The sequence below is a fragment of the Prionailurus bengalensis genome, chromosome B1 (assembly GCF_016509475.1).
Source record: "Prionailurus bengalensis isolate Pbe53 chromosome B1, Fcat_Pben_1.1_paternal_pri, whole genome shotgun sequence".
NCBI lineage: Eukaryota > Metazoa > Chordata > Mammalia > Carnivora > Felidae > Prionailurus > Prionailurus bengalensis.
In genome coordinates this window covers 160,789,390-160,801,512 of record NC_057344.1, presented here as the reverse complement: position 1 = coordinate 160,801,512, position 12,123 = coordinate 160,789,390, and the positions used below count along the sequence as shown (strand labels likewise).

Sequence of the window (12,123 nt, the reverse complement as noted above, 5' to 3'; positions counted from 1 at the left end):
GAAGGTAGACTTAGTCATGTGGGATGCTTTTGAGACATTCAGTAAGTATTTGGAAGTGTAGATTTAACACTCAGGAGAATACTTGAGAATTCTTGGAGATACTATTTTGGAAACATCAGTATTTAGTGATGTATTTTGTTTTTTTTTTTTTAATATTGAAGAAGAGGGAACCCTGGGGCACATGCCATTGTTTAAATTGCCAAAGAGATACTGCCTAAGGAAACTGAGAAGGAGTAGGCTAGAGAATTAGAAGACAGATGTTAGCTGAACCTATTGTGGTAATCATTTCACAGTACATGCTGTATACCTTAATCTTATACATTGATGTATGCCAATTATTTCCCAATAAAACTGGAAGAGGGAGAGGGAGAGGGAGAGAGAGAGAGAAAGAGAGAGAGAGGGGGGAAATGAATCAGGACAGAGAGAGAGGGCCTCAAAAGCCAAGGAAGAAAATTATTAAAAGAAAAGTGGAACCTTTGAGGATACATTTAAAGAATTTGTGGTTGACCAGACTGACAAAGAAAGATTAGAGACCAACTCATAAATCTTCAAGTACATAAAGCAGTTTATACGGATGAAAGCTAAATAAATATTTGTTATAATAGGAGAAATTATAAGAATTTCAGAACAATCACACTCTGGAAATAGACCAATGAAAGCTGTTTTGTGTTTTCTGATTCTGGAAATAGGTAAGACTAGAGATTTAGCTGTTCAGAAAAGGATGACTGAACACAGAATTCTCCAGAACCCATTCTAGGTCCCTTATTCTAGAATTCTAGGGGTGTAATTGTGCCAGATTTTTGTTATATTTCATAGATCCATCAAACAGGTATGATATGGATAAGAATTCTATGCTCTGGGGTCAAGTCCTCATCATGGACCATAGAAGATTAAACACTATTTCCTTGGTTTTATTAGCTATGTAACAGCTAAACATAAGTGATTTAAAAAAAAATTTTTTTTAACGTTTATTTATTTTTGAGACAGAGAGAGACAGAGCATGAATGGGGGAGGGTCAGAGAGAGAGGGAGACACAGAATCTGAAACAGGCTCCAGGCTCTGAGCTGTCAGCACAGAGCCCGACGCAGGGCTCGAACTCACGGACCGTGAGATCATGACCTGAGCTGAAGTCAGACGCTTAACCGACCAAGCCACCCAGGCGCCCCAACATAAGTGATTTTTAAATGCTGTCAGAGTAGAGTGAAGAGTCTTCTGCATAATATGTTACTTTGACATTTGGTTATTCTCCCTACCTTCTGATAAACATTGTGTCCACGTTTTTCTCCACTGTACAGTCTCTGCTCTTTCTTTTCCCACTGATCCTTCTCTTTCAGCTTACTTTGAACCAGATCTCCTGCGTTTTACATAATTCTCAATGCTTTTAGTTCATACTATGTGTTTTCTAGTTTTTAATGGCCAAGGTTTCAAGCAGATAATGATCTCATAAGGTTTCCGTTCCTGGGAGGCATCTTGAGGACTATATATTATGAGCCTGGTTTAATTGCTGTGTCTAAAATACCTTTTGCTTTGAATTTGAAACAGTGAATACAAAACCAATATACACACATTAACATTGAACAACACAGGTTTGAACTGGTACCCAGATTTTTTTTTTGATACATACTATAAAATTACTGTAAAATACTTTCTCTTCCTTATCATTTTCCTTTTAAAAATTTTTTTAATGTTTATTTATTTTTGAGAGAGGCAGGGGAGGGGCAGAGAGAGAGGGAGACACAGAATCCGAAGTAGGCTACAGGCTCTGAGCTGTCAGCACAGAGCCCTATGTGGGGCTCGAACTCACCAACCGCGAGATCATGACCCAAGCTGAAGTCGGATGCTTAACTGACTGAGCCACCCAGCGCCCCTCCATATGATTTTCTTAATAACATTTTCTTCTCTCTAGCTTACTTTATTGTAAGAATACAACATATAAGACATATACAAAGTATGTGTTCATTGACTATGTATGTTATCAGTAAGGTTTCTGGTCAACAGTGGGCTATTAGCAGTTAAGTTGTTTGGAAAGTCAAAAGTTGTATGCAGATTTTTCAGCTGCATGGGGGTTGTGCCCCTAACCGCTCATTGTTCAAGGGTCAACTTATATATGTCACCTTTGCTTCCTAATCCCCGGCTCCCTTAGCCTTTCTCACCAGAGCTTTGGTATTTACCCCTAAGATGCTCCTCACTTTTTCTATTACCACTGATACCCTCCTGGCCAAGTCCTATTGTCTTTTGTTTTTGTTTTTGTTTTTGTTTTTGTTTTTCTTCAGTTTCCATTCTTGATGTCTAAGTTATATTTAACACTTTCTTATAATATTTGATGCAACTTGTCTTGCAATTTTCCTCTCCCATTCCATGGTGCTCTTACCTCTATCCACCAAATCTTCTCTTTTGGAAGCATAGTTACTGTCTTCCCCAATGTCACTCCCACTGTGGCCCTCATCACCTGAGGCCCCAACTTCTGCTGTAGCCTCTTCTCCCTGCAGTCATTCTCTCCTCTCCACCCTGTTTCACATTACCATCAAGTGAGTCCCCAGTTTTCACCATTCTTTCATTCATCAAACTATAATGGAACACCTGTCATATACAGCACTAAACTATCCTAGTGGGATAGCTCCAAAAGATTAAGTCATGTTCCCTCCTTTGGATGAACATACAGGCTGGAGAGGCAGGCACTCTTTGTCAAAACTGTGGAAGACCTTGTAAGCCATAGTAAGGAGCTGGGACTCCACTGTAAAGTCAGTGGAGACCTTTAGAGTCTTAAACAAGGAGGTGACTTGATCAAATTGGAGTTTAGAAGACCACTCTTGCAGGGGTGTGGACAAAGGAGTGGGGATGATGGGATCTGGACAAGGAAAGCAGCCACGAGGATAAGGAGAAATGGATACATTTAAGCCATATTTAGGAAATGGAATCCACAGAATGTAGGGGATGGGGATATTAATTCATTGATTAATATTTCTAATGGTGACTCTTGCTAATGCTTACAAAGTAGAGAAATAAATATTGTGTACAAAAGTATTGACAAAGTTAAAAAACAGAGCCTTATGTTTTATTTTTTAAGTTTTTACTTATTTTGAGAAAGAGAGCACAAGCATGTGCATGTGTGCACGTGTGCATGAGTGGGGGAGGGGCAGAGAGTGAGGGAAAGAGAATTCCAAGCAGGCATCATGCTGACACAGTGCAGAGCCCAACACGGGTCTCGAACCCACGAACCATGAGATCATGACCTGGGCTGAAATCAAGAGTAGGATGCTTAACTGACTGAGCCACCCAAAAACAGGGCCTTCTAAATAGATAAGCTCAATTAATTGGCAATTTTAGTTATGTGCAAAGTTAGGTTACCGAGGCACCTTCTTCTGACTCCTTGGTGGGGCTTTTAGGGTCTCCTGCCTGCCCCACCCACTGCAGCAATGCTACTTAATTATTTCCCAGCATGACTTTCTGCTTCTGTCCAAATATTGTCTTGACCAATACTGTCTAAACATGCTTTGATCAATATTTGATTATTCCCATTTCTCATGGTTACCCCAACATGGAACATGCCTCATTTCTGGCAATCTGTGCCTTTCACTTTCTTCCTTAAGCCTTTCAGGTGAATTCCACACCGATTCTCCTTTTCTTTTCCCCCTCTGCACAGTAATCATGCCTATTTTACAGACTAAAAAATCTAATGTCAGTAAACATTTAGCTCACTGCCTGGCCCACAGTATTTCAGAAATGGAAGCTATTAATATTACCCTGATACTATTTTGTTTTCTGACTTCCTGGTACAGGGCTCCACCCACAATGGAAGCTCAATGGAGATAGATGGCATGCCCATTTTATGTTGACCTGATTATAAATTACAGTGTTAATTATACGATGGCAGAAACAGAACTCTTTCTAATTTTTGGTCACCATGTTTTAGGACAGGAGGTAAAACAATCTTATTTTAACTACCATAAATAGTTGATCTGTTTCTGATGCCTGGAAACTGTTACATTCTGTAATCAAGATAGTTCTGGAAGTGAAGCAACATCAGTATAGAAGCCACCAAGAGCCATTTCTAAGATATCCATTAGTAGTGAATTCCTTACTATTTGATTTTCTGCTTTTTAATAGAAAACTGTTTTGGGGGAATCAAGATCCTATTCGCCCTGTTTCCCAGTTTGCTTTGAAGGCTCAGCTGACCAAAAGACTTGAGGACCTTGCCCATCCCAAGGAAGTCTCCCACCGATACGTACCTAACAGGTTAGTTAGTGTTTGTGTGCTATCAGGTTACATTAGCAGGAGTCCATAGGGAAAATGACACAGATTCTAGCCATTTTATCTGAAAATGATAAATTGTCCAAACTATAGTAGAAAATTATTGAGGATTAAGGATTCTATGTATTTCCTAATCTGATTCTACAGTAAAACTTTTCCAGAGCAAGATTAATATTAGCCATTATAAACTTGTATTATACTGTATAATGTTTTAGATTACCAGGATTTTGAGTTTTTAATAAAGTGGTAGTATTACAGCAGGGTATGTACCATATATAACATTGTTGTACATGAACTATTTATACATGCAACTTTTCGTGGATTTTGTATACCACCCGTGGGCTTGATTACCATTAATTAATTACTACATGTGAAGGTTAGAATATTGTTAAGGCTTTTGATACCCATTGCCAGTTTGTTTTTAATGCATATTTGTTGAATGACCAGGCCTTCTGTTGGTTGGCTCTTTGAGGGAAGACTCTGGAGCAAGGGAGGGAATGGACTCAAGTAGTGAGGGAGGTTAAAGTAACAAGAAAAAGTTGAAGATACCATTATTTACCTGAAGTTTGGTTTCCAAGATAATTGATGTGTCCACTTTTCTCTTTTTGAGATACAACTTTAGTCAAAAGTCAGCAAACTTTTTCTGGAAGGGGGCAGATAGTAAATTTGACCATAAAGTCTCTGTTTCAACTACCCAACTCCACTACTGTAGTAGGAAGCAGCCACAGATTTTATATAAACTGAACATGTCTGTCTTCCAATAAAACTTTGGAATTTTTGCATCTAAGTTTATGAGGGGGATTATTCTGTATTTTTCTTGTTGTGTCTTTGTGGTAATGTTTTTTCTTGTAATGAATGTCTTTATTCATTTTTGGTAATGCTGTCTTCATAGAATCAATTGGAAAATATATAAAGTTGGCATTTCTTGTTTATGTATTTCATAGAATCCACAGTGAAATCATCTGCGTCTGGAGTTTTTGAGTAGGATGGTTTTTAATTATAAATTCAATTCACGTAATAGTTATAGGGCTGTTATAAATTTGTCAAATTAACACTTGTTAAGTGGAGCATGGGGTCACAGTTCAACAACAGATCATAACAGAATTTGAAATAAAGAAGCTTATTACTCACAGATCCTAGAAGAAGTACCCAGCATGCCTCAAGGAGTCACATGGGCAGGTTAGGGCAGAGGGCAGAGAGAGGCAGGACCTGGGGCACATGTCTTATTAGAACCTGTAGGTGGAGTGCTTTGGGTTTCCCAGGCAAAGGCCAGATTCATCAATTCAAACCAAAAGAGCAGGGTGTTGGTAGGCTCCTTGGGAGTCATATCTGAAGGATGCATAAAAGGAAGGCATTGAGGGTCAGGTGACGAGGACTGTTGCTGAAGTCCTATCAGGAATGTATATTTACTTATGCCTCTGTGGACTGTTATCTAGGGCATGTGCTTGTGAGAGGGGCCTGTATCATTTTAAGGTCCCTAGAGGCTGCTTGGCCAAACAAAATGGGTGCTGAGGCAGGAGTACCATGGAGGGGCTTAGTTAAACTCTTGACAAGGGCTATTAAGATTATATTTTTCTGAATGAGCATTGGTAATGTGTATCTTTCAGTTTTAAAATGTGTTGGCATAAAGTTGTTCATATATTCTTTTATTTTCCTTTCACTTACTATCTGTCCAATCTCTAGTGATTGTCTATAAGAGACTAAGAAAGTATTTGGTTTTAAAAGTAGTAAATTTCCTCCTCTCACTAGTGTATTTTTTGGTCTATTTAGAAGATGCAATTTGGGACGCCTGGGTGCCTCAGTTAGTTAGGTGTCCAACTTTCACTCAGGTCATGATCTCACAGTTTGTGGGTTTAAGCCCCTCATCAGGCTCTGTGATGACAGCTCGGAGCCTGGAGCCTGCTTTGGATTCTGTGTCTCCCTCTCTCTCTGCCCCTCTCCCCCTCATGCTCTATCTCTTTCTCTAAAATAAATAACAAACATTAAAAAAAAGAATTTAGAAGATGCAATTTATTTATTACAGAAAATTAATCTGTTTTGGAATAGGATATTAGAAGCCAGCTGAAACTTGATGGCTGCAACTATTTCTGATTTCTTCCTATGTGGAAAATGGCTCAGCAGTAAAGGGGTAAACTGTCATACTTGCTCCTAGGCCTAGAGCTGGAGGTTAGTGTTAAAAATTACTATGATAAGTCTAATTCATATTCACTTCACTCAGTTCTTTTCTCTTCTACAACTTTCAGGGCTCAATATTACTACAGCTGTGGTAGAGAGTCTATAATCTGGGAGATCCCTTCTGCTGCACTGTTTAGCCAGCCATCCAAAAGGATCCAGAAGCTGGCACTGCCCAACAGATTCAAGAAAGAATATCTATTAAATAGGTAAAGTACCTTGACAATCTCTATAAATTCTAACTTAATTTGGTTAAATCTCACAATATTTTATCTATTTTAGTGTATGTGGTTTTATGAACTAGAAGTCCACTTATGTTCAAAGAATCAGGGTAAAAAGATCAAATATTTGCAGCAATTGTAGGTAATCAGAAGGTTATCATCAGTAATTACATTGGACTCAAATTGTGAAGTTGAACTATGCACTGAACTTAGCATCATTATCAGTTAAAAGGAAATATGCAAATGAAAAATCACAAGTTTTTGCATTTTGTAGAATTTGATGTTTCTCTTATGCCTCTGTGACTTTTCAAATGTTGCTCCTTTTGCTTTGAATGATGAATTTCTGCTTGTCTTTAAAAATTATTTTAATGTTTTTGTTTTTGTTTTTTTTTTTGAGAGACAGAGAGAGACAGAGAGAGACAGAGTGCAAGTAAGGAAGGGCAGAGAGAGAGGGAGACACAGAATCTGAAGCAGGCTCCAGGCTCTGAGCTGTCAGCATAGAGCTCAACATGGGGCTCAAACCCACAAACTGCCAGATCATGACCTGGGCCGAAGTCAGATGCTCAACCAAATGAGCCACCCAGTTTCCCCTCTCCTTGTCTTTAAAAGACAATTTTTGGGCACCTGGGTGGTTCATTCAGTTAAGCATCTTGATTTCTGCTCAAGTCATGATCTCACGGTTCATGAGATCGAGCCCTGCTTAGGATTCTCTGTCTCCCTCTCTCTGCCCCTCCCCCTCAAAACAAATAAAATAAACTTAAAAAAAATTAAGTAAAAGACAGCTTAGGTGATACTTCCATATGGCAGCTAAGATTGTGATATGGTTCTTGGAAAAATGCTAAGTTGCATTAATGGAATATATACAGTGTACAGTTACAGGGAGGTGATGGTCCTAGCCTATACTACTTTAGTCAAGACATAGTAGGTGGATGTTTCCACTTATGGATGTTATTCTTTAAGAAAATGATACTTATGCTAAGTGAAATGTCATACAGAGAAGGACAGATTCCGTATGTTTTCACTCCTGTGTGGATCCTGAGAAACTTAACAGAAGACCATGGGGGAGGGGAAGAAAAAAAAATGGTTAGAGAGGGAGGTAGCCAAAACATAAGAGACTCCTAAAAACTGAGAACAAACTGAGGGTTTATGGGGGGTGGGAGGAAGGGGTGGGTGGGTGATTGGGTATTGAGGAGGGCACCTGTTGGGATGAGCACTGGGTGTTGTATGGAAACCAATTTGACAATAAATTTCATATTAAAAAAAAAAAACAAAAAAAAAACCAAAAATAAATAAAAACATTTTTAAAAATTAAAAAAAAATGATATTAAACTTGAAACTATGCAGAAGGAGCTGCATGATATTTTGAGGCTTCTGGAAATATGTTACCTAAAAAATAGTTAAGAGAAATGACATGGGTAGCTTAGAGAAGAGACCAAGGAAGCAGTGATAGCTGTGTTCAAATATTTAAAGGGTCAGCATCTGAATGAGGAAAAGGAGGTAGAAGTAAAATTACTTTGTGTTGATCCTAAAACTAGATGTAGAACAAGGAATTCACAGAGCAGGAGGTGTCAGCTAAGTGTAGGAAAATCTTTCTGACTAGCTAGCCAATAATGGAAATGTTTACCTGGAAAAATCAACTGCCATCATTCCCACAATCCCTGAAAGTGTTCACGCATAAGCTGGAATTATGACTTTACATGAATTTTAGAAGATTCCTGCATTTCAGGGAGAGATTGAACTGGGTAACTTGAGTCTTTTTCCATCATAGAATCCAGCAAAAGAAGCCCAATTCCTCCTACAAAATTTCATTTCCTTATCAGTTTGTGCAATAAAATCTGCAGATTTAGTTAAAATAGATATATAATTTGTAGTTACATATCTATATTTACTTATTTATTTTTACTTTCATTTTTTCTATATCTATGTTTATAATCCAGAGGAATACTTTAATATTTCACCACTTTTTGAGAGACCTGAATTTGATGTTTCATATAAGTGAAACCCCCTTGAATGCTAAAACTTGCTTTATTTTTAAAAGTTTGTTTCCCTACTTTCCTAAGCAGACGTCTCTGCTACTAAACATACATATAACCTTTGTTCATTGGCTTGAGATCTTTATTATGAACATCGACTATGTACTTCAATACTGAAAACCTCCCAGAAGCTGTTTAAATATGAAGTACAGTTTTTTTTTTTAATTTTTTTTTCAACGTTTTTATTTATTTTTGGGACAGAGAGAGACAGAGCATGAACGGGGGAGGGGCAGAGAGAGAGGGAGACACAGAATCGGAAACAGGCTCCAGGCTCTGAGCCATCAGCCCAGAGCCCGACGCGGGGCTCGAACTCCCGGACCGCGAGATCGTGACCTGGCTGAAGTCGGATGCTTAACCGACTGCGCCACCCAGGCGCCCCTGAAGTACAGTTTTTTATTAGGCTAAGTGGTCTGACTTCTTGCTGTTAGATTATTAGATATTTGTTTCTTATAGTTTTCCTGTCATTTCTTTTTTTAACAGGGGAATAGTCTCTAACTAGCCTCTTTTTAAAAATTTAATTTAATTTTAATTCCAGTGTAGTTAACATACAGTGTTATATTATTTTCAGGTGTTTAATATAGGGATTCAATAGTTTTATGCATTACTCAGTGCTCATCATAATAAATGTACTCTTAATCCCCATCACCTATTTCACCCACCCACCTACCTCCCTACTGGTAACCATCTGTTTATTCTGTATAGCTAAAAGCCTGTTTTTTTGTTTTGTTTTGTATTTTTTGTTTTTGGTTTATCTCTCTCTCTTTCTTTTTTCCTTTACTGTTTGTTTGTTTTGTCTCTTAAATTCTATATATGAGTGAAATCATATGGTATTTGTCTTTCTCTGGTTTATTTCACTTAGCATTATACTCTCTGGATCCATGTTGTTGCAAATAACAAGGTTTCATTCTTTTTAACGGCCAAATAATATTCCATTGTGTGTGTGTGTGTGTATATATATCTCACATCTTCATTCATGGATATCTCACATCCATTGATGGACACTTGGCTGCTTCCATAATTTTTTTTTTAATTTGAGAGAGAGAGTATGCATGAGCAGGGGAGAGGGGCAGAGGGGCAGAGGGGCAGAGGGGGGAGGGAGAGAGAGAGAGAGAGGGAGAGAATCTTTTTTTTTTTTAGTTTTATTTTTTATTTTCTTAAATTTACATCCCAGTTAGTTAGCATATAGTGCAACAATGATTTAAGGAGTAGATTCCTTAGTGCCCCTTACCCATTTAGCCCATCCCCCCCACAACCCCTCAGTAACCCCCGGTTTGTTCTCCATATTTATAAGTCTCTTCTGTTTTGTCCCCCTCCCTGTTTTTATATTATTTTTGTTTCCCTTCCCTTATGTTCATCTGTTTTATCTCTTAAAGTCCTCATATGAGTGAAGTCATATGATTTTTGTCTTTCCCTGACTGACTGATTTCACTTAGCATACCTTCCAGTTCCATCCATGTAGTTGCAAATGGCAAGATTTCATTCTTTTTGACTGCCGAGTAATACTGAGGGAGAGAATCTTAAGTAGACTCCACACTCAGCATAGAGCCTGATGTAGCACTTGATCCCATGACCCTGGGATCTTGACCTGAGCCAAAGTCAAGAGTTGGATGCCTAACCTACTGAGACACCCAGGAACCCCTGCTTGCATAATTTTGACTAGCCTCTTTTTTTGATTCTATGCATTAGAAACAGATAACTAAGCTTGTTAGAATTGTGTGAGGAGGAAAAAAAGCAAGTGTTTAATGAAGACACACCAGGCTCACCAATAAATGTATTACATGAGCTTGAACTTTGGGACATGTATTTTAGTGATTAACTAGAGGGGCTCAACAGCAGACTTGAACAGTCAGAAGAAAGAGTCAGCAAACTTAGACAGGTTAATTGAGATTATCTGAGGAACAGAAAGAAAAAAAAATGAAATAAAATTAACAAATCCTCATGACCAAGTTGAATTTGTCCAAGAATGCAAGAATATGTTGGATTCAACTTACTATAATCAATATAATACATCAAATTAACAGAATAAGAAAACCAAAACCACATGATCATTTCAATAGACTCAGAAAAATCATTTGACAAAATTCAACACACTATAAAAATACTTAAGAGGGGCGCCTGGGTGGCGCAGTCGGTTAAGCGTCCGACTTCACCCAGGTCACGATCTCACGGTCCGTGAGTTCGAGCCCCGCGTCGGGCTCTGGGCTGATGGCTCAGAGCCTGGAGCCTGTTTCCGATTCTGTGTCTCCCTCTCTCTCTGCCCCTCCCCCGTTCATGCTCTGTCTCTCTCTGTCCCCAAAATAAAAAAAAAAAAAACAAAAAAAAAACGTTGAAAAAAAAAAAGAAACTTCCCTGGGGAAGCTATTGTTCAAAAAAAAAAAAAAAAAACAAAACTTAAGAAACTAGGTATAGAAGGGGACTTCCTCAAGCTGATAAAGAACATCTGTAAAAAAAAAAAAACCCACTGCTAACATAATAATTAATGGTAAAAGACTGAATGCTTTCCCCCTAAGATCAGGAATAAGACAAGGATGTCAACTCTCACCACTTCTGTTGAACATCATATTGGAGGTTCTAGTCAGGGTGCCATTAGGCAAGAAAAAGAAGTAAAAAGCATTCAGGTTGGAAAGGAAAAAGTAAAACTACTTTCTCTACTTATAGTTCACATGATTAGAAAATCTTAAGGAATCCATATTAAAACTATGGGAACTAATAAATGAGTTCAGGAAGGCACAGAGTCCAAGAGCAATATACAAAAACAATTGTATTTCCATTAGCAGTTAACCAATCTGAAAATGAAGGTAGGAAAATAATTCTATTTGTAGTAGCACCAAACAGAACAAAATAATACATGTAATGCAATAGTACTCAGCCTTAAAAAGGAAGGAAATTCTGATACATGCTCCAATATGAATGGACCTTGAAGACATTACGCTAAATGAAATAAGTCATCCACAAAAGGACACTGTATGATTCCACTTATAAGTGGTACCAACTGTAGTCAAATTTGTAAAGAAAGAAAGTAGGATGGTGGTTGGCAGGGACTAAGCTGGGGGGGAGGGGGGAATTAGTTGTTTAATTGGTGAAAAGAGTTCTGAAGATTGGTTGCACAACAATGTTAATGCATTTAACATTACTGTAGCAAATACTTAAGAATGGTTAAGATGGTAAGTTTTATGTTATATGTATTTTACTACAGTGAAAAATAATAAAGTAACAAAATACTTAACAAGAGAAGTTCAAATTGTTGAAAGAAATTAGACTTAAATACATGGAAAGACATTTCCTGTTCATGAATTGGAAGTCTTAATTTTGTCATGATGGTACATTTTTCCAAATTGATCAACATAGTGTAATCCCTATTGAGATTCCAGCTGCCTTTTTTGATAGAAATTGACAATGCAATCTAAAATTCATAGAGAAAAGCAAAGGACCCAGAATAGCAAAAC

The 12,123-nt window shown here is 37.9% G+C and overlaps 1 protein-coding gene across 2 annotated transcripts in view; it reads left to right on the top strand.

Moving 5' to 3' along the window:
* Positions 1–12,123, top strand: part of THEGL (theg spermatid protein like) — a 56,216-nt gene that overhangs the window by 24,188 nt on the left and 19,905 nt on the right. For both annotated transcript variants that reach the window (XM_043604348.1, XM_043604340.1), the window contains exons 4-5: positions 4,108–4,236; positions 6,495–6,632. In XM_043604348.1, coding sequence (XP_043460283.1) covers positions 4,108–4,236; positions 6,495–6,632 — 267 coding nt within the window. The remainder of the gene's footprint in view (positions 1–4,107; positions 4,237–6,494; positions 6,633–12,123) is intronic.